Source organism: Rhinoderma darwinii, chromosome 2 (genome assembly GCF_050947455.1).
Source record: "Rhinoderma darwinii isolate aRhiDar2 chromosome 2, aRhiDar2.hap1, whole genome shotgun sequence".
Lineage (NCBI taxonomy): Eukaryota > Metazoa > Chordata > Amphibia > Anura > Rhinodermatidae > Rhinoderma > Rhinoderma darwinii.
In genome coordinates, this window is record NC_134688.1 from 208,538,410 (window position 1) to 208,564,035 (window position 25,626).

Below are 25,626 nucleotides of genomic sequence, written 5' to 3' on the forward strand. Positions count from 1 at the left end.
TGTACATGTACAGCGGATGTGCGCTACCCCAATATGTCAACGGTTTCATACAGCTGACACCCACATGCAACGGCTGGGATCAGAGAACTCTTAGGGTATGTTCACACGAGTTCATTACGTCCGTAATTGACGGACGTATTTCGGCCGCAAGTACCGGACCGAACACACTGCAGGGAGCCGAGCTCGTAGCGTCATAGTTATGTACGATGCTAGGAGTCCCTGCCTTGGTGCAGGACAACTGTCCCATACTGTAATCATGTTTTCAGTACGGGACAGTAGTTCCACGGAGAGGCAGGGACTCCTAGCGTCGTACATAACTATGATGTGAGGAGCCCGGCTCCCAGCAGTGTATTCGGTCCGGGACTTGCGGTCGAAATACGTTCCGTCCTTTACAGACCGAACATGCTCGCGTAAATCCAGCCTTATTCCAGACATTTAACCCCTCAGATGCTGCGGTCACTATCAACTGCAGCAGCTAAGCAGTTAGAGAGAGGGAGGGGGCTCCATCTGTCCTCCAATCACCACCCCCTCTGGGACAAAGTCGCAAGGTGCTGAACAGTTGCCATGGCAGCCAGAGGTCTATTGAATACCTTCAGGCCTGCCATCAGTACTCTATTATTAAGCCTTGCCAGAGGCTAATAGAGCACAGATAAAGAAAATACACTACAATATATATTATAAAGTATTGCAGTGTTTTTCATGAGTGCGCTACGATCGCATGTTTAAAGTCCCCTAGGGAGACCAAATTGACAAAAAAAAGTTTAATACAGTTTTTTAAAAAAAACAAATAATTATATAAAACTTTCTTTTTACGACAATGGAGCAGTGTAAAGGCTTATTTTTTTGCGTGAGGAGTTGTCATTTTTATTGGCACCATTGAAAGTACCATAAAATGTACTTTTGGGGTGGAATTGCAAAAAACTTAGATTCCACTGTTTTTTGGGGTTTCGTTTTTACGGCTTTCCCCGTGTGGTAAAAATGTCGCAGCGATACCAAATTTATATATTTTTCTTAAAGTTTCACTACTTTTACAAAGAAAAACAAGTTGTTAAAAAAAATTATTTTATGTCGCCATATTCTGAAAAACAATTTTTAAATTTTTTCGTTGTTTGAGCAGTGTGAGGGCTTATTTTGTGCGGGTCGAGCTGTAGCTTAGTTACATACGACTTTTTGATCACGTTTTATTAAAAAAATTTTTACAGCTAAGTCGAACAAAAAAACAGCCATTCTATCATTTTTTGTTTTCTTACTCCATTCACGTTGTAGGTTAAATAATGTTACGTTGCGATAGTTCAGACTTTTACGGACTTCTTTTTACATTACTTTAGAGGAAAAATGAGAATTTAATTTTTTTTAAAACTTAGTTTTTTATTTGTTTGTACAAATCGTCAGATCTCTGGTACAATACACTGCAATACTAAAGTATCACAGCGTATGGTCATTTTTACATGCCCTTGTTAAGCCCTGAAAGGCAGACCTAGGGGCCTTCATTAGGCCCCCAGCCTGCCATGACAACCCCCACCACCTGGGGCAAAGGGCTCTCGGTTAGGGCCGCCTCCTCTTTGAAATGGCTTAGATGCTGCGGTCGCTATTGACTGTGGCATCTAAATAATTAAGCGGCCAGGATCGATCAATCTCTACACGAGCGTATTTAACGTCCATCATACGCGCGTGAAAATCACGCGCTTCGCACGGACCTATGTCAGTCAATGGGGTTGTTCAGACAGTCCGTGATTTTCATGCAGCGTATGTACGTTTTCCGCGCATCATGTACCCATTGAAGTCAATGGGAGTGAAAATCACGCACGGCACTCGGAAGCACTTCCGTGTGACGCATGTGATTCGCGCAACTGTAGATAACGAAATTAAGAAAAAAATAAAAGCACTTTCATTTCTTTTTTTAAACAGCAAAATCGCATGTCATAAGAATGGCATATGCGTGAAAATCACGCAGCCACGTACCATTCACCGATGGCACACGGAACTGCAACGTGTGAAAAACGCTTGTGTGAATCCGGCCTTAGTGCGAGGTGTCAGCTAGAATACAGAGCTGACACCCACAGCATATGGAGCTGGCTCTGCTCTGTATGTCATAGTGCGGGGGCTGAAATATAGTGTTGGTATCGCTGCGTCCTTTAAAAGTCTGAATATTTCAAATATACAGTTATTTAACCCACTGGGTGAACGCCGTAGGAAAAAGGAATTCACAATATCAAAATTGCTGTCTTGCGGTTACCTCGCTTCCAAAAAAAAATAAAAAATGTAATCGAAAGTGATCAAAAGTCGTATGTACCAATGAAAACTACAGTTCACCCTGCAAAAAAAAAGCCCTTGCACCTCTCCAGCAACAGAAAAATAAAAATATAAAAGCTATGGCCCTCAGACTATGGCAATGCAAAACAATATTTTTTTCTCTTTTAAAATAATTTTTTTTTGTCAAGTAGATCATAATAAAAACATATTACCGCACGGAGAACCCCTTAAAAATGACCCCCCCCCCAAAAAAAAGAGGAATTGCTGTCTTGTTTACCATTTTACCTCACAAATATATTTTTTCCAGTTTTCCAGTACATTATATGGTGCCATTAAAAACTACAACTCTTCCCACATAAAACAAGTCCTCATACGGCTATGTCGATGGAAATAAAAAAACAAAAAACAAGTTATGGCTCTTGCAATGCGGCGATGGAAATATAAAAAAAAAACGAAAATTGGCTGTGTCTCCAATTCACAGATAGGTGTGCTCAAAAACCTCACATTCAAGTCTTCATCCAAGAGGAAGCCATAGCAATCGAATGTATATTGCACCCAACCGCTGCAGGGGACGAGTGGTAGATAATTGGTGATCGATTTCAAAGGCAAAACTGCACTCAGTCACGTACAGATGCAAACCCAGAATGACTTTTTGCCTCTTCCCAGATGAGGTAGAATGGCTTGCTGTGAAAAAGGTTGTGTTGTCCTTTTTCCACTTGAGCAGCAGCGTTACAGGAGAACATCATGACGATCAATAATGGCTTACCTTATCAGACTGTTCCTCATTTCTTTTCTGAAGGAGCAACTGCATGTACCTGTCCAAGGGATTTACTTCTGGGTTACTGTCCTCTAAGCTTTCCTCTTGAACGTTATGTGGCGTTCCAGGCTCTGCTGCAAAAGCCTTAAAACAGAGAAGCCACACTATGTAGAATGTCAAATATGCGGAAACTACTAGAATTATCGTTTAGTCACACCTAATGTATTGTAATAAGATATTCATCTTAGGAAATAACATTTCTAACACCACGTCCTTACATAGGTCCCATGCACACGAACGTGTTTTTGCGGCCGCAATTCCCCCGAAAATCCACAAGAGAATTGCGGCCCCATTCTTTTCTATGGGGCCATGCACACGACCGTAGTTTTTGCGGTCCTTGCACGGCCCGGGAGCATTGAAAACAATGGCCGCGGCCATGTGCATGTCCCGCGATTTGCGGGCGGCCTGCGGCTGACAGTCCGCAGCCGGCCGACCCGAAAATCACAGCCGTTCACACTGCTACGGTCGTGTGCATGAGGCCATACTATTAATCTGGCCTGAATGTTTCCTTCAGTAGAGTCAGGTCAACATGTAGTTGTCAGAGAGACAATCTGGCACCGTTTATCTCCAGGCGGTACAAAGGATCGGGCGTGTTAAATCTCAAAATGGCCAATCCTTTCCTTCCTCCAACGGCACACAACATAGACATGAGATTATTGGTGGAATCCAACAACATAAATCTCTTGTCTAAGGCCAAGGTCTGGGACTCAACATTGCACCATTAGCTTTTTTTTTAAGAAAACTCTGGGGGAAAATGTAGTTGTGGTTTTCCCCATTTAAGTAGTTGTCCCAAATGAACATCCCCTTCTAAGAATTAACCCCTTAATGACCAGCCTATTTTAAACCTTAATGACCAAGCCAGTTTCCATCGTCGCATTCCAAGAGCTATAACGTCGACATAGCTGTATAAGGTCTTGTTTTTTGCGGGACAAGTTGTATTTTTAAATAGCACCATTTTGAGGTACACATTATTTATTGATTAACTTTTATTAACTTTTTTTTTGGGGGGGGAATGGAAAAAAACCTTACATTTTGCCACTCTTTTTCGCGTCTTAAATGTACGCCGTTTACCGTGTGATATAAATAACACAATAACTTTATTCAGCGGGTTGTTACGATTGCAACGATACCAAATTTTTATAGTTTTTGTATGTTTTACTACTTTCACAATAAAAACGCTTTTTTTTCAAAATTATTTGTTTTTGTGTCTCCATATTTGAAGAGCCATAACTTTTTTATTGTTTCGCCGATGCAGTTGTATGAGGGCTTTTTTTTTTTGCGGGAAGACTTGTCGTTTTTATTGGTACCATTTGAGTAGATGCTTTTTGATCACTTTTTATCACATTTTTTTAAAGTCAGGATTCACAGAAAACAGCAATTTTTCCACAGTTTTTTATTACATTTTTTACGGCGTTCACCGTGCGGGTTAAATAATGTAATAGATTTATAGTCGGGGTCGTTACGGACGCGGCGATACCAAATATGTGTAACTTTTTTACTTTATTTTGGGTTTCTAATAGGATAGCATTTTGTAAGGGGAAAAAGTGGGTTTTTCATTTTTTTTTTCACATTTTCTTTTTAATTAACTTTATTAAACTTTTTTTTTACTTTTTTACTAGTGGGACTTTAATTCTCCGATCGCTATTATAATACACTGCAATACTTTTGTATTGCAGTGTATTACTGCCTGTCCGTTTAAAACGGACAGGCATCTGCTAGGTCATGCCTGCGGCATGATCTAGCAGGCATTCACTCCAGGCAGCCTGGGGGCCTTTATTAGGCCCCCAGCTGCCATCGGAGACACAGCCACTCGGCGATCGTATCGCCGGGTGTCGGTGGGAGAGAGAGGGAGCTCCCTCCCTCTCTCCAAAACCACTCAGATGCGGTGCACGCTATTGTGCACCGCATCTGAGGGGTTAAACGGGTGAGATCGATACTTATATCGATCTCACACGGCAGAGCAGGGACGCCCCCTGCCTCTGGCAGCTGAGAGCAGGGAGATTTGACGGCTCCCTGCTCTGTTTACTTTATCCTGATGCAGTGCCGTAAAAAGGAATATGCATCAGAATAAAGCCTGTTAGTGGCCGCCGTTAAAAGGCGTATTGGTGGTCACTAACGGGTTAAGCTGCCCTGGTGATACTGGAGGCACAGTGGATAGCACTGTCGCCTTGCAGCGCTGGGATCCTAAATTTGTATGTTCTTCCCGCGTATACTCCCACACTACAAACGAAAAACCATACTGATAGAGAATTTAGATAGTGAGCGGCACTGGGGACAGTGAGTGATAACGTCTGTTTATTTATGTTGCTTATATAGCACCAACATATTACAAACTGATTACCGCAGTCCTAGCTTCTCTAAGACCCCATGCACAGACAGCCTGTACGACGCCCTAGAACGGAGCCACATAGTCTCTGTGTGCTGCCATACAGGATCCGTTGGGTGCCATATGTGCGGAAGCAATGCTTCTAGGGAAGAATACTTCCGCACATACAACAGGCCACTTTTTTTTCTGTTGTATTCGGATTCTGCTGCAGTTCCAGCATCTCTTCGGCTCTGTGGCAATCATGACTGAAAAAAACTCTATACGGAGGTAAGTAGCGGCCCCATGCACTAGAATCATCTTTACAATATTCACTGGATATTAGATTGACCTGTAGGTCATTCTGTTTCAGGGTCACCATTGTTATGTCTCAATGTACAGGATGACATTACCTCTGGATGTTGCTCTGCTTTCTCTTGTATCTCTGAACGGTCTGATTCTTTCTTGAGCTCCTGGGGTTCAGTCGCCTTACTCCTATCCAAGTGATGGACTTGGTTTGAAATTTCACTTTTCTCCCTACTGCCAACTGAAAATAAAAAGGTTATACTGTAGCACATCACACACGTCACTGCTCTGTCCACCTAGAAACTACCGCCTGTATACATACAAGAGAAATCTTTAGATCACTCAATATTTCTTCCTGTGTAACAATCCATACAAGCACAAACATGCAGAGATTTCCACCACCCACCATAGTAAGAGAACTAGAATTATACAAACAGAAATTTAATAAGAGATAAAAATGCAACACGTCTCAAGTAGGGATGTCACGATACCAGAATTTGGACTTCGATACTGATACTTCGTTTAGTATTGCGATTTCTATACCAAAACGATACTTTGCCAACAGTAATAAAAATAAAAGTTTTTCAGTTTTCTGATGTGAGGTGTGATCAATTTTGAATGTGCCTCACACTAATAGTAATTAACCCCATCATGTTTCTCAGTCATAATGGGTTGTGTAAGGTACATGATGGGGTTAATTACTATTAATGTGAGGCACACAGAGATTAAATTCATCACACCTTGTGCCCCACATTAATAAGTGAAAGAAAGCAGTTTTTTTGCGTTTGTTTTTTACAGCGTACACATCATAAATGACGCCAAAAAATTAACAACTGCCTGTGTACTAAGTATGCCCTAACAGGAAATATGGTAAGACAGCCCTGGGGTCCTTCAATGCACCCTGGGCTGTCTGCCCATATATGGTATGTCCCTCAATCGCGTCACAGGGATTCCTGTGATGCGATCCAATGGGCAACCCCGCATCTCATTTTCTCCTGAATGCTGGATTCAGCATTCAGGGGAATAGCGGCGGAGATAAGAGGTTTCTCTGATCTCCGCCATTATAGAGCGGGGCTGCGGTTGTGTAATACAGCCATTGCCCCGCTCCTGACATTAAGTGCGTGCGCGGTCAGCATAAGGAGATGCGGCTGGCGCTGCACTAATGAGTGGCGGGTAAGGCACTGAGGACAGAACATGGGGGTGTTTTGCAGTGCGCACGCCATGTTCTGTCTTCAGTGCCGCCGCTCATTAGTGCAGCGCTGGCCGCATCACATCATCCTGACCGCGCGCATATGTCAGGACTCAGGAGCGGGGCAATGACTGTATTACACAGCCGCAGCCCCGCTCTCATACATTCATGTGTTACTATACTTAGCTGTGCGGCCGCACAGCTTAGTATAGAAATACATGAAACAACGGTATCGAAGGGTTTGGGGATGCACAGTATCGAAACAGTATCGAAGTTTTGATGCATCGTGCATCCCTAGTTTCAAGCAGTTTACAACCAACTCAGCAAATCCTAAACAATCATTTTATTCCATTAGATTAAGGGTAGCCAAATTATCGATATTTGTAGCTGCCCATATACATTAAATTTAAGGTCCTTTTACACCGGCCCATTTTAGCCGTAAGGAGCACTGGTCAACGACACAGCTCGTTAATCGGTGCTCATTTGCTCCTTTCACAAGAAGCTATGATCAGTAATGTACGGGGACGAGCGTTCCTTACTATGATCGCTCATCCCCATGTATTACCATCATGTCGACAGCACATCTTCCGGTTTACACAGGGAGATGTGCCGACGACAACTATAATATTTTCTGCTGTATAAACGATCAAATCAGCTGATGAATGAGCATTACTATTATCGCTCGATCATTGGTCCGTGTAAAAGGGCCCTTAGTCAGTGAATAGGGGTGTTGAGTCTACCAAACATAGGTGGTATTAAGGTTCCACTGAACAGACATGCAATATGACAACCCTAGCGGACCGTTATGGACAACTCTATTGTCAAAGGTGAGCCAAAAAAGTTGGCAATTCATGTCTGATTCAACATGGACACTACTGGAAAAGTCCCATTTGTATGTAATGAAGAATCTGTTGTCATGAAGCCAGTGTCGTTTCTTCTGTCTTTCTGCCTAATAAGATCGAACACTGTATTTGCTGCGGTTGTTGCGTACCAACAGTCTCCATTTATTTTTTGACAATGCCAATCTCCATCATCCTGTTTCATATAGTTTTCAGATGCTGCAGGCCACTTCCCATCCTCTGTAGATCACATACTATATGGACAAAAGCATTGGGACACCTACACATTACACCTACAGGAGCTTTTATGACATCCCATTCTAAATCCATAGGCATTAATATGGAGTTGGTCCCCCCATTGCAGCTAAAACAGCGTCGTCTCTTCTAAGAAGGTTTTCTACAAGATTTTGGAGCATCTTTGTGGGAGTTTTTGCCCATTCATCCAGAGCGTTTGTAAGGACAAACACTGATGTTGGACGAGAGGGCCTGGCTCACAGTCTCAGTTAATCCCAAAAGGCATTCAATGGGGTTGAGGTCAGGGCTCTGTGCAGGCTAGTCAAGTTCTTCCACATCAAACTCACCCAACCATGTCTGTGGACCTTGCTTTGGAGCCATCATGCTGGAACAGAATACAGGTCTTCCCCAAACTGTTCCCACAAAGTTGGAAGCATATAATTGTCCAAAATATCTTGATATGCTGAACCATCAAGATTTCCCTTTACCAGAAACCTAGAAGAAGCCCTGAAAAACAGCCCCATAGAATTACCCCTCCTCCTCCACCAAACTTTACACTTGGCACAATGCAGTCAGGCAGGTAACGTTCTCTTGGCATTCGCCAAACCCAGACACGTCCATCAGACTGCCAGATCGAGAAGCGTGATCCATCACTCCACAGAACACGTTTCCACTGCTCCAGTGTCCAGTAACAGCATGCTTTACATAACTCCATCCGACGCTTGGCATTGTGCTTACATGCAGCTCGGCCATGGAAACCAATGCCGTGAAGCTACCGGCGCACAGTTGTTGTTCAGATGTTAATGCCAGAGAAGGTTTAGAACTCTGCAGTCATTGAGTCAGCAGAGCGTTGGCGACTTATATGCACAATGCGTCTCAGCGCTCTGTAACTTTACGTGGTCTGCCACTTTGTGGCCGAGTTATTGTGGTTCCTAAACGTTTCCAATGTGCAATAATACCACACAGATTATTGTGAAGTTTATTCCCTTCTAGATTTAACAGTAACTGACTTGTTGCAACGGTGGCATCCTATTACAGTACCACGCTGGAATTCAGTGAGCCTTTAGAACAGGGGTCTCAAGCACGCGGCCCGCAGGCCGCATGCGGCCCCTGGGGCTGTCATCTGCGGCCCGCGGGACACAGAGCCGCTAGTATCGGCTCTGCTCCGAGACTCTGGAATTCCCTGACATCGCTGTCCACATATGAACAGCGATGTCTGGGGCTTCCCCAGAGCCGGAGTCCCGAGCAGAGCGCTGGTGTCGGCTCTGCTCCGGGACTCTGTGGAATTCCCTGACATCGCTGTCCACATATGAACAGCGATGTCTGGGACTTCCCCAGAGCCGGAGTCCCGAGCAGAGCGCTGGTGTCGGCTCTGCTCCGGGACTCTGTGGAATTCCCTGACATCGCTGCCCATATATGGACAGTGTGTCAGGGTCTTGCTCAGAGCGGAGCAGAGCGCTGGTGTCGGCTCTGCTCCTGGACTCTGTGGAATTCCCTGACATCGCTGTCCATATATGAACAGCGATGTCTGGGGCTTCCCCAGAGCCGGAGTCCCGGGCAGAGCGCTAGTACAGGCTCTGCTCCGGGACTCTGTGGAATTCCCTGACATCGCTGCCCATATGTGGACAGTGTGTCAGGGTCTTCCCCCATAGCGGAGTCCCGGGCAGAGCGCTAGTATAGGCTCTGCTCCGGGACTCTGGGGAAGCCTCTGACATCGCTGTCCATACATCGACAATGATGTCAGGGGCTTCCCCAGAGCAGGAGTCCCAGTGATGTCAGGAGCACAGCTGGAGTCCCAGGAAGAGCCTACTAGCGCTCTGCCTGGGACTCCAGCTCTGGGCAAGCCCCTGACATCACTGGGGCAGCCTCTGCAGGGGGCACTGTGGCGGCCTCTGCAGGGGGCACTGTGGCGGCCTCTGCAGGGGGCACTGTGGCGGCCTCTGCAGGGGGCACTGTGGCGGCCTCTGCAGGGGGCACTGTGGCGGCCTCTGCAGGGGGCACTGTGGCGGCCTCTGCAGGGGGCACTGTGGCGGCCTCTGCAGGGGGCACTGTGGCGGCCTCTGCAGGGGGCACTGTGGCGGCCTCTGCAGGGGGCACTGTGGCGGCCTCTGCAGGGGGCACTGTGGCGGCCTCTGCAGGGGGCACTGTGGCGGCCTCTGCAGGGGGCACTGTGGCGGCCTCTGCAGAGGGCACTGTGGCGTTATCTACAAGTGGGTGTGTGACAGTATCTGAAGAGGACACTGGCATTATCTAGGGGTGTGTTGCATTATCTACAGAGGGCACTGTGGCCTTATCTACAGAGGGCACTGTGGCCTTATCTAGGGGTGTATTGCATTATCCACAGAGGGCACTGCGGCAGCATCCACAGAGGGCACTGCGGCAGCATCCACAGAGGGCACTGCGGCAGCATCCACAGAGGGCACTGCGGCACTATCTAAAAAGGGGCTGCCCAATCTTGACATGTGTGCTAACTGAGCCTCCGGACTGCATTTAGCGACACTTAAACTGGAAACCTGGATTGTTGAAATAAGCACGTGGAGAAATATCTCAAATTTTAAACCTAGCGCTATTATTATAGTAATGTAGTAATCTATATATATCTCAAAAGCAAGTTTTTATGTCTGGATTATTACGGAATGGATGATTTGGTCTATACTGTATTTGATACACACAGCCGCTCTCTCTGTATTACATATGTTATCATACCTATGTGTGAAGCGAATAGTAAAAATGAACGAGTGTACAAGAGGGAAGACCACTTAACTTACACGAGTCAGGCATGGAGTAATCTGCCACTGGTACATATGCAGTGACACCAATGTCATGGAAGGAGTCTCCAGATGGATGAGACAAGTCACTTTCAAGCTGCTCTGGTATGTTCTCCTGGTCTGCGGGAAAGAGGAGGGGGATAGTTTAACAATGATCCCATTATCTTGTAGTGCCGGGCCTGGCAGAACTGTCTGGGAATCACTCCGTTCACACACTGTAGCATTAGGCTCAATTCTATAGAAGCAGAAAAGAAGTTTCTTTTAACCTCTTAATTAACCCTGCGGTCACCGCAGTACCAGGGAGTAGTAGAGGAACAAAAAGGACAATAAAAAGGCAAAATGAATAGGAGATGAACAATGAGAAGTAGGGAATAAGTACATTCAAGATTTATACTTTCATGTCGAATAGTGAAATGTGTACAATACTTTCACACTGTATTACTTATTGCATTAAAAGAAAGCGAGATGTGACTTCAGTGGTGGCGAGTATCTTCTTTTCCAGATTTAAAGGAAGGGTGTCTCGGAAAAAAAATTGTTTATATTCATTTGCTTTTAGTGTTTTATTAAAATACATTTTATTTATTTGTGTGTTTGTGTTTTACTTTTTTTTTCTCTAACTTTGTCTTCACTATGGGGGCTGCCATTTTTTTTTTCATCTCTGTATGTGTCGATTAACGACACATACGGAGATGGAATACGGCACATACATCCCCATAGAAAATGTGAACGGGAGCCGTTCCATTCACTATGGTGTACGCCGTCTGTGTGGGAAGCCATGGCCGGACAGTAAGATGACGACTTCCAGACATGTGATTAGAAGCAAGCACTAGGAGCGGACGGAGCAGAGAATTGCTTTACCACATGCCAATGCTGCAATTTTGGGAATTGCTCCCTCTAGTGACCAGCACAGGGAAATGTTATAAATTAGAATTAAATTTATATTTCCTGACTTGTGAAAAAATTAAAAAAAATTACTACAATGTCTAATCATGTATACACTAACTGTTTAACTAAAAACAAAAAAAAAATGTTCTAGCGACACATTCCCTTTAATATGACTACAGAGTGATATGGTGACAGTACACTGCTAAATGGAGCTGGGTCATGTTATATATCAGATTATCTTTAAAATAAATTTAGGTGGAAAATTGTCCTTAATACATTTATACCTACTGTACAACCTACTACGTTATTTCCAAATAATCCCTAATCATGTCCTATTGTACCAAAGCAGAGCTCCACTATGCCTATATACACAGCCGAGTCACATTATTATGACCACCAGCTAATATCCAGAGTAACCGCCGTGTGCAGCACAGACAGCAGCTAGACGGGCTGGGGGTGACTTAATAAGGTGCTGGTAGGTTGTCTAAGGTATCTGGAGCCATGCTGACTGCTGTGCATCCCACATTTGCTGGAGGGTGTGGGGCAGGATCCATAGAGGGAACAAGACGATCGAGGTGGTCCCTCAGATGCTGAATTGGGTTCAAGTCTGGTGAAGTAGGCGGTCAGGGAAGTCCTTGGAAGTCTTGGTCATGCTCTTCTAACCACTGTCGGACATTTCTAGCCGTGTGACATGTCGTATTGTCTTGCTGGAAGATTCCATCTGCCCCAGAGAAGACCAACCGCATGTATGGGTGGACGTGATCTGCAATAATGGATTCATAAGCAAATCTGTTCAGAGTGTCTTCCACATGGATGAGTGGGCCCAGTGAATGCCATGAAAAAATTCACTAAACCATAACACTGCCGCCCCCAGCTTGTGTTCTTCCAGCAATGGCTGCAGGGTGTTTGTTCTCTGATGTTTCTCGCCTGACACACCAACGTCCATCCGTTCGATGAAGCAAAAAAACGGCACTCATCGGAGAAGGCAGCCCTTTGCCAATCATCGTTGGTCCAATTCTGATACTGTGTTGCAAATTGAAGCCTTTTTTTCCGATGCACCTTTGTTAGCATAGGAGCAGTGACCATCCGTCTGCTTCGGAGCCCCATACACAGTAGGGTTAGCTGAACTGTTGTTATAGACACACGTCTGGTAGCCCCCTGGTTGATTTTCACAGTGAGCTGCTCCACTGTAGCGTGTCGTTCGGCCCTCGCGCACCTTCGTAACTGACATTCACCTCTCACATCAATGGCACGTGGTGCTCCGCAGTTTCCACGTCGGTTAGTCCCAGTGGTGCCATTTGTCCACTCACGATACACTTTCACCACAGCAGCACGCGAACAGTTCACAAACTGCGCTGTTTGAGAAATACTGCCACCCTTGGCCCGAAAGCCAATAGCCATCCCTTTTTGCAACTCTGATAAATCGCCCCTTTTACCCATGGCAACGAGTGATATTTACATAGTTACATAGTTAGTACGGCTGAAAAAAGACACGTCTTGATATGTGTTCAGACAACCTATCGCACACCTTATATACCCACCAAGCCAGCCCATGACACATCACTTCCCTCATGAGCTACGCCCTGCTAACGTCGAAAGTAGGAGGTGGTCATAATAATGTGACTCGACTCGACCCTTAGGCCACATCCAACAGTTGACAATATTGGATCTTTGTGGAGATTCAAAAGTGCAACTTAGTAGAAAGTGCCCCATCATATGCTAACTCCTGCTAAAGGAAGATGAAAAGTAAAAAATTGAGGACTCCGTGACAGCAGGGTCAACAAGTTTAGCTTACAAGTGATGTGATGTGGGCTGGCGGGTGGGTATATAAGGTGTGCGATAGGCTGCTTGAACACATATCACTTGTTGCCATGGGTAAATGGGGCGATTTATCAGAGTTGCAAAAAGGGATAATTATTGGCCTTCAGGCCAAGGGTGGCAGTATTTCTCAAACCACGCAGTTTGTGAACTGTTCGCGTGCTGGTGTGGTGAAAATGTATCGTGGCGAAAGTGTATCGTGAGTGAACAAATGGCACCATTGGAAATAACCTTTGTGGAAACTGCGGAGCACCACGTGCCATTGATGTGGGACGTGAACGTCGGCTACGAAGGTGCGCGAGGGCCGAACGACACTACAATGGAGCAGCTCACCGTGAAAATCAACCAGGGGGTTACCAGACGTGTGACTAAAACTTTACAGCAGACCCTACTGCGTATGGTGCTCCGAAGCCGACGGATGGTCACTGCTCCTATGCTAACAAAGGTGCATCGAAAATAAAGGCTTCAATTTGCACGGCAGTATTGGAATTGGACCAACGACAACAGGCAAAGGGGGGTTGCCTTCTCCGATGAGTCACGTTTTGTGCTTCATCGAACGGATGGACGTTGGTGTGTCAGGCGAGAAACATCAGAGAGCAAACACCCTGCAACCATTGCTGGAAGAACACAAGCTGGTGGTGGCAGTATTATGGTCTGGGGAATTTTTTGATGGCATTCACAGGGCCCACTCATCCACGTGGAAGGCATTCCTAATGAGTTGTGTAAGGTAGGCATTCTGAACAGATTTGAGTATGAACGCATCGTTGCAGATAACGTCCACCCATACATGCTGTTTGTCTTCCCTTGGGCAGATAGAATCTTCCAGCAAGACAATGCGACATGTAACACGGCTAGAAATGTCCAACAGTGGTTAGAAGAGTGCGACCAAGATTTCAAAGTACTTCCCTGGCCCCCTAATTCGCCAGACTTTAACCCAATTGAGCATCTGTGGGACCACCTTGACCCTCTTGTTCGCTCTATGGATCCTGCCCCACACCCTCCAGAAAATGTGGGATGCCCTGCAGTCAGCATGACTCCAGATCAGCAGCAAGCGCATCTAGCTGCTGTCTGTGCTGCAGACGGCGCTTATTCTCTATATTAGCTGGTGGTCATAATAATGTGACTCGACACTGTATTCGGGAACTAATATTCTGTAAGTATCTAAATCACTTGGGAGCAAAAAATTATTTTCACTGTGCAGAAACCTGTAGATAGGTACTCAGCTGAGAACACCCTTCTTAAGCTTGTGTGTGGGTTTTATTTTGTGCTGATCACTGAATAACACTGCCTGATTATTAAAAACTTGAAATCTAAAATTAAAAATATAATATGACTTTTATCTAAGCCGTACAGGGGTTTTCCCATGAGAGACATTTATGACATATCCACAGGATAGCCTGTTTTTTGTCTTGGCAATAAATATACTAATTATACTTGGAGAGGTCTGCTGTGGTCCTACTACTTCATCCACAGGATATGTCATAAATGTCAGATAGATGCGGGTCCCATCTCTGGGACGCGCACCTATCTTTAGAATGGGGTTCCCTAAATCATGTTGTAGCTTTTTGTGCTCACGCTGCCTCCCGGCCACTTACTGATTACATGTTCGGGAGTTACAGAAACAGCGTAACTCGTGAGCTACGCGGTTTCCGTAACTCCTATACAACTGAATAGTATTTACAGAAACAGCATAACTCGCATGCTGCGCTGCTTCCGTAACCGCCATTCACTACTATGGGAGTTACGGACACCGCGTAGATCAGTGAGTTTCGCTGTTTCTGTAACTCCCAACCATGTAATCAGTAAGTGGCCGGGAGTCAGCGTGAGCACAAAAAGCTAGAACGGGGTTTAGGGGACCCTGTTCTAGAGATATCTGACATTTATGACATCCTCATAGGAAAACCCCTTAAATTGCAACTGTGGGGGGAAGTTACGCCAATGTGACATTGGCGTAGATAAGCTAGAAATGGCACAAAAGCACCTGAAACATAAAAAATGCTGCAAATCTAGCTTTCACTCTGACACACATGCGGCCATTGAGGAGTCTAATTTATTAATAGGTCTATTAATATATTAGTAATAGAGCAAAAAAGTAAAAATAGCGGGGTCTCTTATGACCCAAAAAAAAAATAATGGTTTTCCATGGAATGGTTTTAAAAGTATAACACATATATTTATTAGTACATAAGCAGCGCGTTACCAGTCTCTTCATCAGGCTTGAAAATATTAATAAATTAGGCGCATATCACTTCAACTTTGTTCATGCTGACAAACTCCCCCTGTAGGTTTATGGTATTTACATACTGACAAGCACATGAGTAGATTACGTATACAGCGGTGCATGGTATTCACAGACCCCGTCTGTTTTGCAAATGATACTGTTACGCTGTAGAATTAAAGACGTGTATTTAACCTTGTGGTTGAGGCAGGTCCAGCCGTTTATGTTATCTGCCAGTACACAATGGTTTACATTGTGTTGCCATGTAATACGTTGTTTACGAAGATACGGATAGCCATGAATGGATCTCAAACAATGAAGAGTTTATCACACACACATGATGTGGATTTATTTGTGGTTAAAGCGATTGTCTTATTGTTGTTTACAGTCTCCTTTGGGACATTCGATTATGAAAACATTCGCTTGTGCTAAAAGAGATCTTTGTGGTCACTGACATAAAACATGAGCGATTGTGAGGAAAGGTTCTACTTGTCCTGCGTATCATCAGATTATACTGACAACAGGCGACCTCTGTTGGTCCCAAGGGAGTAGTACAACACATACTCATCCATGGTAACACAACACATAAACCTGTTACATCACTGTCAAATCCCCAGGAATCTGGATTACCACAATGTGGATTTCATCGTGTTTGTAACAAAGCCAGAAAATGAACACAGAAAAAGGTGTAAAATTTGGAATGGTTTCTTGAATTTTTATCCAGCAGGAGAGCAAAAGGCAAATTCAGAAACACGCATTGGGAGAGATCTATTAAGCGGAGTAAGATTTAGACCAGGGGTCTCAAGCACGCGGCCCACGGGCCGCATGCGGCCCCTGGGGCTGTCAACTGCGGCCCGCGGGACACAGGGCCGCTAATATCGGCTCTGCTCCGAGACTCTGGAATTCCCTGACATCGCTGTCCACATATGAACAGCGATGTCTGGGGCTTCCCCAGAGCCGGAGTCCGGAGCAGAGCGCTGGTGTCGGCTCTGCTCCGGGACTCTGTGGAATTCCCTGACATCGCTGCCCATATATGGACAGTGTGTCAGGGTCTTCCCCAGAGAGGAGTCCCGGGCAGAGCGCTATTATCGGCTCTGCTCCGGGACTCTGGGGAAGCCTCTGACATCGCTGTCCATACATCGACAATGATGTCAGGGGCTTCCCCAGAGCAGGAGTCCCAGTGATGTCAGGAGCACAGCTGGAGTCCCAGGAAGAGCCTACTAGCGCTCTGCCTGTGACTCCAGCTCTGGGCAAGCCCCTGACATCACTGGGGCAGCCTCTACAGAGGGCACTGGGGCAGCCTCTACAGAGGGCACTGGGGCAGCCTCTACAGAGGGCACTGGGGCAGCCTCTACAGAGGGCACTGGGGCAGCCTCTACAGAGGGCACTGGGGCAGCCTCTACAGAGGGCACTGGGGCAGCCTCTACAGAGGGCACTGTGGCAGCCTCTACAGAGGGCACTGTGGCAGCCTCTACAGAGGGCACTGTGGCAGCCTCTACAGATGGCACTGTGGCGTTATCTATAAGTGGGTGTGTGACAGTATCTGAAGAGGACACTGGCATTATCTAGGGGTGTGTTGCATTATCTACAGAGGGCACTGTGGCCTTATCTACAGAGGGCACTGTGGCCTTATCTACAGAGGGCACTGTGGCCTTATCTACAGAGGGCACTGTGGCCTTATCTACAGAGGGCACTGTGGCCTTATCTAGGGGTGTGTTGCAGCATCCACAGAGGGCACTGCGGCAGCATCCACAGAGGGCACTGCGGCAGCATCCACAGAGGGCACTGCGGCAGCATCCACAAAGGGCACTGCGGGAGCATCCACAGAGGGCACTGCGGCAGCATCCACAGAGGGCACTGCGGCAGCATCCACAGAGGGCACTGCGGCAGCATCCACAGAGGGCACTGCGGCAGCATCCACAGAGGGCACTGCGGCAGCATCCACAGAGGGCACTGCGGCAGCATCCACAGAGGGCACTGCGGCACTATCTAAAAAGGGGCTGCCCAATCTTGACATGTGTGCTAACTGAGCCTGCCGGACTGCATTTAGCGACACTTAAACTGGAAAGCTGGATTGTTGAAATAAGCACGTGGAGAAATATCTCAAATTTTAAACCTAGCGCTATTATTATAGTAATGTAGTGTTATAGTAGTTCAAATAACTAATTGATTAACAATAATTTTGTATTGTATCAAATTTGAAAGTAATGCGGCCCGTCAACTTCCCATTTTTTCTATATGCGGCCCACTTACTCGGCCGAGTTTGAGACCCCTGATTTAGACAGTGTAAACTTAAAGAGGCTCTGTCACCACATTATAAGTGGCCTATCTTGTACATGATGTGATCGGCACTGTAATGTAGATTACAGCAGTGTTTTTTATTTAGAAAAACTAACATTTTTGACGGTGTTGTGACCTATATTAGCTTTATGCTAATGAGTTTCTGAGTTTCTTAATGGACAACTGGGCGTGTTTTACTATATGGCCAAGTGGGCGTTGTACAGAGGAGTGTATGACGCTGACCAATCAGTGACCAATCAGCGTCACACTTCTCCCCATTCATTTACACAGCATATGGTGATCTTATTACATCACTACGTACAGCCACATAAACACACTATAACGTTACTCAATTGTCCTGACAGTGAATATACATTACCTCCAGCCAGAATGTGATGTCTATTCACAATCCTGACATTTCTGTAGCGTCTGTGTGATATTTACAGCAAGGCAAGCGTAATCTCGTTTTAAATGACAGGTTACATCGTAATCTTGCGAGATTACGCTTGCCTGGCTGTAAATATTGTGCTGGACCAGGGTTACCACCTCTACCTGGATAATTTTTATACCAGCGTCCCACTCTTCAAGTGCCTCGCTTCCAGAGGTACTGCGGCATGCGACACTGCTAGAAGAAACCTGAGAGGCCTCCCTAAGACTCTGCTTGGGCAAACAATCAAAGGGGTGAGAGCAGGGCACAATCTAGCAGCAACATATTGTGTGTCAAGGACAAGAGAGATGTCCTTGTATTGACAACAATACATGGCTACACCAGTACCCATGTACAAGTACGAGGTACCAGTACAGAGACCCCCAAACCAGACTGCATCCTGGACTAAAATAGGTACATGGGAGGGGTGGACTTGTCAGATCAAGTCCTGAAGCCCTACAGCGCCATGCTGTGTGGTATAAGAAGCTGGCCGTGCACATCATACAGATGGCATTGTACAACGCGTACGTGCTACGTCGATGTACAGGCCAGACGGGAACTTTCCTGGAATTTTAAGAGGTGGCTATCATGAAACTAATTTTTAGGGACCAAGAAGGGGGGGGCACCCAGGACTTCTGGAATCGAGGGCACACGAATCGTACCAGTGCAACACTTTCTAGGAGAAGTTCCCCAAACTGGCAAGAAGGGAAAAAGTCAAAAGAGGTGCAAAGTCTGCTATAAGAGGGGGATAAGGTAAGACACAATACATCAATGTAAGATAAATGTGCCAGAGGCACACTGAGGACGAATTTCCCAACTGCTAACTGATATAATTAAAAAGTAACTTTTATTATTTCATTTAAAGATGTCCATAGGGACAAAAAATATGAACACGAACAATTAAAAATTGTAGCCAATGTTGCTTTAGCACACGCTCTATTTTACCTCTATCTGCATGTATTGCCAGACAGAGTATAAAGTATTCAGATTACAGAGTGTCAGTCCGGCGGCTGCAGACTGCCGGGCTATGTGCGATACAGAGTCACGTGCGTGCTAGGAATGCTAGTCAAGCCTGGCTGATTAAAACAATAAGTATAGCCCCCCGACATGTTTCGCTGTCAACACAGCGTCCTCAGGGGATCAAAACGGGGCTAGTGATCGCGCGTGTATGCTGTCACTCCCTTTAAAGACTTTAGATTACATCAACAGGATTCACCTGTATCAGAGCCAATAGGGGCTCTATTCAAAAGACGAGCCTCCAAAGCTCCAGATTGACGTGTCATTTAGCCAATGTGGGAATCGCTTATGTGATCCAATTGGAAAGCGCCAAGTGCGCATGGGCACTGGGTTCATTGCTGGACTTAGTCAATTTCTTAAGAGATTTTGCTCTATTGGCGGAGCATGCGCATATCGGACCCGGCCGGTCTTAGTCATTTTTTAACACTACATGATTGGCATTAGTATTAGCCAATATGGGAAGAATATATATGGCCAGTCGATGTACGCCGGATGCGCATGGGCACCAGAATCACGGCTGGACATAGTATTCCTGTATTATGCTAACCATACTGTAAGTCAATGTATGGAATGCTTCGTTTCCCACATTTAAGGCAGATCCAATATAATGGCTCAGTTATAAGGAGAAGAAAAGACTATATAGGGGAGATAACAAATAGTCCAGATGGACATATCCATTATGTATCATATAAGTTATTTGTATGGAGATAGCCTGTCACTCAAGCAAGAAATCTCTCATCATTTTTCATCCCTCTGTTATCCCTATTTGTTATCTCCCCTATATAGTCTTTTCTTCTCCTTACAACTGAGCCATTATATTGGATCTGCCTTAAATGTAGGAAACGAAGCATTCCATACGTTGACTTACAGTATGGTTAGCATAATACAGGAATACTCACCTTATCTGTAGTAGAACCCTTGCTGCTGCATCCTGTGGGCACCCCGATGTGCGCACCGATTCAGATATCTGCAGGATCTAACTTGATTCCACTGGCAGCACAATGTACTTACATTATTAATATATCCAGCTCTTCAGTACTAATAATAACTAAGTCTCTCAGTGATCCCATTGCGCAAGCGCGTTTTATTTGTTCACTTTATTTTCTAAGAGCCTAGACATGCGTACAGACTCCACTACAAATGTCAAAATCTGCTAAGTCCTACTAGCAGTTATATACGCATGCGCGGAGGAGATAGTCGGGTTGTCAATTCAATTTGACTATGTCGAGCCGTGATTCTGGTGCCCATGCGCATCCGGCGTACATCGACTGGCCATATATATTCCTCCCATATTGGCTAATACTAATGGCAATCATGTAGTGTTAAAAAATGACTAAGACCGGCCGGGTCCGATATGCGCATGCTCCGCCAATAGAGCAAAATCTCTTAAGAAATTGACTAAGTCCAGCAATGAACCCAGTGCCCATGCGCACTTGGCGCTTTCCAATTGGATCACATAAGCGATTCCCACATTGGCTAAATGACACGTCAATCTGGAGCTTTGGAGGCTCGTCTTTTGAATAGAGACCCTATTGGCTCTGATACAGGTGAATCCTGTTGATGTAATCTAAAGTCTTTAAAGGGAGTGACAGCATACACGCGCGATCACTAGCCCCGTTTTGATCCCCTGAGGACGCTGTGTTGACAGCGAAACATGTCGGGGGGGCTATACTTATTGTTTTAATCAGCCAGGCTTGACTAGCATTCCTAGCACGCACTTGACTCGGTATCGCACATAGCCCGGCAGTCTGCAGCCGCCGGACTGACACTCTGTAATCTGAATACTTTATACTCTGTCTGGCAATACATGCAGATAGAGGTAAAATAGAGCGTGTGCTAAAGCAACATTGGCTACAATTTTTAATTGTTCGTGTTCATATTTTTTGTCCCTATGGACATCTTTAAATGAAATAATAAAAGTTACTTTTTAATTATATCAGTTAGCAGTTGGGAAATTGGTCCTCATTTATCTTGTTTTGTATTCACTATAGACCTGCCAACTGCTAGGGTCGCTTCAGCATCTATACAATATATCAATGTGACACGTGTCCTGAAAAACTAAGGCTCTGTATGAAAGTGTTTCAAAATGTATCATACATCCCTTGATTTTTAATCTACCCCAGTTTTACTCGCCCTGATGACCTCCGCACAGCTTATCCCCCCTCATCTTTCCCTTCTGAGCCCTACTGCGTGCCCAGGCAGCTGATAACAGCCACATTGAGGGTATTGCCATACCCATGAGAACCCACATTACAGTTTATGGGGTGTATGTCTCCGGTCAAAATGCTCACTACACCTCTAGATGAATGCCTTAAGGGTGTAGTTTTTAAAACAGGGTCACTTCTTGGGGGTTTCAACTGTACTGGTACCTCAGGGGCTTCTGCATACATGACTTCGCACCAGAAAATCCCCAGTAGGCCAAATGGTGGTCCTTTCGTTCTGAGCCCTCCCATGGGCCCAAACGGCAGTTTATCACCACAAATGGGGTATTGCGGCACTCAGAACATATTGGGTAACAAAATAGGGTATTTTATTTCTTGTGAGAATAAGAAATTTTGAGCTGAAACTACATATTATTGGAAAAAATTAATTTTGTTTTAATTCCAAGCCCAATTCAAATAAGTTCTGTGAAAAAACTATGGGGTCAAAATGGTCACAACACCCATAAATGAATTCCTTGAGGGGTGTAGTTTCCAAAATGGGGTCACTTCTGGTGGGTTTCCATTGCTTTGATACCTCTGGGGCTCTGCAATTGCAACATGGCACCCGAAAACCAATTCAGCAAAATCTGCACTCCAAAGGACACACAGTGCGCCTTCCCTTCTGAGGCCTCCTGTGGGCCCAAACGGCAGTTTATCGCCACAAATGGGGTATTGCTGCACTCAGGAGAAATTGGGCAACAAAATGGGGTATTTTGTTCCCTGTGAAAATAAGAAATTTTGATGAAAAATTACATCTTATTGGAAAAAAATTTCATTTTTTTCATTTCACAGCCCAATTCAAATACGTTCTGTGTAAAAACTGTGGGATCAAAATGGTAACACCAACCATAAATTAATTCCTTGAGGGGTGTAGTTTCCGAAATGGGGTCACTTTTGGGGGATTCCTACTGTTTTGGCACCTCAACACCTCTCCAAACCTGGCATGCTGCCTAAAATATATTCTAATAAAAAAAAAAAGAGGCCTCAAAATGCACTAGGTGCTTCTTTGCTTCTGGGGCTTGTGTTTTAGTCCACAAGCACACTAGAGCCACATGTGGGACATTGCTAAAAATTGCAGAATCTGGACAATACATATTTAGTAGTATTTCTCCGGTAAAACTTCTGTGTTACAGAAAAAAAATTAATACAATTGAAATTCAGCAAGAAAAATGAAATTTGCATATTTCACCTCTACTTTGCTTTAAATCCTGTGAAATGCCTAAATGGTTAAATAAACTTTCTAAATGCTGTTTTGAATACTTTGAGGGGTCTAGTTTTCAAAATGGGGTGTTTATCAGGGTTTCTAATACATAGGCCCCTCAAAGCCACTTCGGAACCAAACAGGTACCTTAAAAAAAAAGGCTTTTGAAATTTTCTTAAAAATATGAGAAATTGATTATGTTCTAAGCCCTGTAACATCCAAGAAAAATAAAAATATGTTCAAAAAACGATGCCAATCTAAAGTAGACATATGGAAAATGTGAACTAGTAACTATTTTGGGGGGTATAACTGTCTGTTTTACAAGCAGATGCATTTAAATTCTGAAAAATGCTATTTTTTTAATAAATTTTCTCTAAATTTTGCAATTTTTCACCAATAAACACTGAATATATCGTCCAAATTTTACCACTAACATAAAGCCCAATGTGTCACGAGAAAGCAACCTCAGAATCGCTTGGATAGGTTTAAGCATTCCGACGTTATTACCACATAAAGTGAAATATGTCAGATTTGAAAAATGGGCTCTGAGCCTTAAGGCCCAAACAAGGCTGCGTCCCTAAGGGGTTAAACCAGGCATCAGAAAGTGTGCTAAATTTATCAAAGTAACGCATGCTGTATGATAAATTTGGCACATAGCCAAACACACTTTTTCTCGTAATAACCCCACTTGGTTGGCTTCATTTACGGCAGGTTTTTTTTGCGTCAAATTATGAAAAAGTGCCTAGCGAGGCCCAAACATCTGTTCTTTCTGGCGCATTTGCTTCATAAATAGGTCTAAAATGTGATGCAACATTATGCACCAATTTGCCACATATTGGCACATTTAACGACAAGGTCTAGGCGCAATCAAATTAGTAAATCTGTCCTAATATGTACATGTTGCAAAGTCTAGAATTATTTGTTTCTTCAGTTTTTTTCAGAACCGGTAGATAATCTAATGTGTAATGGGACTTCCGTTACTCCCCTGACGGCATATGTCGGGGAAAAGAAGGATCGGGCATATTGGATTTCAACATGCCCGATCCTTTGTTCTCATGGGATATAAGAAGTGTTTGGCACTGGCTTATTCCCTCTCCCATTGACAACAGTTGAAAACTCGGGGGATATGGAGGAATAGCCGTTACCCATAAGCTATCCAAGTTGTATGGTGACCTTTAGATTGGCACAATATTGTTTTTGCCCTGCTGTCATAGAAATGGCTCATTAGAGTATTTTATCTTTTTTTTTTTTTAACACAAGAAAATGGTAAACTCGATGGCCTATAGATTAACTGTTTGTTTTTTTTTCCTTTAAAGAGTCGTGTGAACACAGAGCATGTCGTTCTACCACTTTCATGTGCTGTATTACATGTGTTTTTTTTATAAAACTGTATTGTAGTTGCAGATATAGAATAACTTCCTTTAATGGAAAAAAAATAATAATAAAAAAATAACTAAAAAGACAGCTGCACACGCTGCTATGTTTAACCTCAGCAGATTTTCACATATTTATCTTTATGCCAGAAAAGCTGGACAAATTGCAGTAATTCACAAATTCCTTTCTAGTTTTGAATCCTTGCACCCTCCCCCGTCTAAATTCAGTGATCTTACCTTGTAGTGAGGAGTCTGTACGATTCAGGTCCTCTGGATGCAACTTTTCAGGCAAAGAATAGTGGGATAGATCCAATGTTTCCCTGGCCGGCAAGCGAGAACTACAAGGAAATCAAAATTAAAACTTCATAATTTGACTTTATCTAGAGGAACTATTTTTTAGCTAAGAAATACTGTGAGTTCACAGTAATTATGTACACTACAGCATTAAAGTGACCCTCGTCCACGTTTTTCCTACATTAAAAAAAAACAAAAAACATTTTTTTCCCCCTGATGTGCATCTGTGCACATCAGCTACGCTGAAGGAGCAGCCCGTGAGAAGACCTCCGTAGCGGCAGGGACTAGGGTAAGTATAACATGAGGGGTGGGACCGTTTCCATAGGCACTATGAATACATTTCACGACAGAGGCGGAACAGAAGAATTGAACACTTGCTGCTGGATTCTACCACATCTTACAGCTGAATGTTCAAGCAATGGGATTCCCTGTGATCAGCTTACCATCGGAGGACCCTTCTAATAAAAAGGGAATGTCTAAAGGAAAAAATATACTATATTCAAACACAATTGTGAAAAGCCTAATATGTTGTGTCATTATAGTATAAAAGATAAACTAGGTGTGATCCTATACCTGGACTGCTGCTCGATTCCATCTTCTACTCCAGTATCTAGAACATCACAGCTCTGTGTAGGAAGCTGCGCAATTTTTGGAATAGGAGAAAGTCTGTAATTAAGACTATGGTGAGATGATGAAATACAGGAGTCATCTGTAATGAGGGAAAGAACACACAGATATAGTTTATATGTAACTTACAACAAGAAAAACACAGTGTCTATTCATATGATCCATAACAATAGTGGCTCTGGAATACATTAATATTGTAAAGTAAGACAATAACTGCACAAAAAGCGATTCAGATGTTCCTAGGCCCCCAAAATGACAATCCAAATTTATAATAAAATAAAGACTAAGGAAAAACAAAAAAACAGAAATAAAAGTAGTAATAATAAACTACAACACATTATGCGAAGTACATGAAATATGATGCAATTCAAGGTTACGGTATAAACCTCCAGCTTTCCTGTGTACTGCTTGTATTAGGTGGTAGGGGGTTTAGGATGGTTAACAGAACTTTATTCCAACAGAGGCACAATCGTCACGGTTACAATATTTGGTACATAAGCTTGACTGTTTCACTAATAAATAGGCGCAATACTTGGCAGTTTCTGATTTAAGTTGTGAGAACGGGACTTCGTGTTGG

The 25,626-nt window shown here is 44.2% G+C and overlaps 1 protein-coding gene across 1 annotated transcript in view; it reads right to left on the bottom strand.

Moving 5' to 3' along the window:
• The window catches only part of OFD1 (OFD1 centriole and centriolar satellite protein), a 61,001-nt gene that overhangs the window by 2,071 nt on the left and 33,304 nt on the right, over positions 1-25,626 (bottom strand). The window contains exons 17-21 of the mRNA XM_075852793.1: positions 24,996-25,131; positions 24,366-24,466; positions 10,709-10,828; positions 5,786-5,919; positions 3,020-3,154 (exon numbers count right to left, since the gene is read on the bottom strand). Of these exons, the coding sequence (XP_075708908.1) occupies positions 3,020-3,154; positions 5,786-5,919; positions 10,709-10,828; positions 24,366-24,466; positions 24,996-25,131 (626 nt within the window). The remainder of the gene's footprint in view (positions 1-3,019; positions 3,155-5,785; positions 5,920-10,708; positions 10,829-24,365; positions 24,467-24,995; positions 25,132-25,626) is intronic.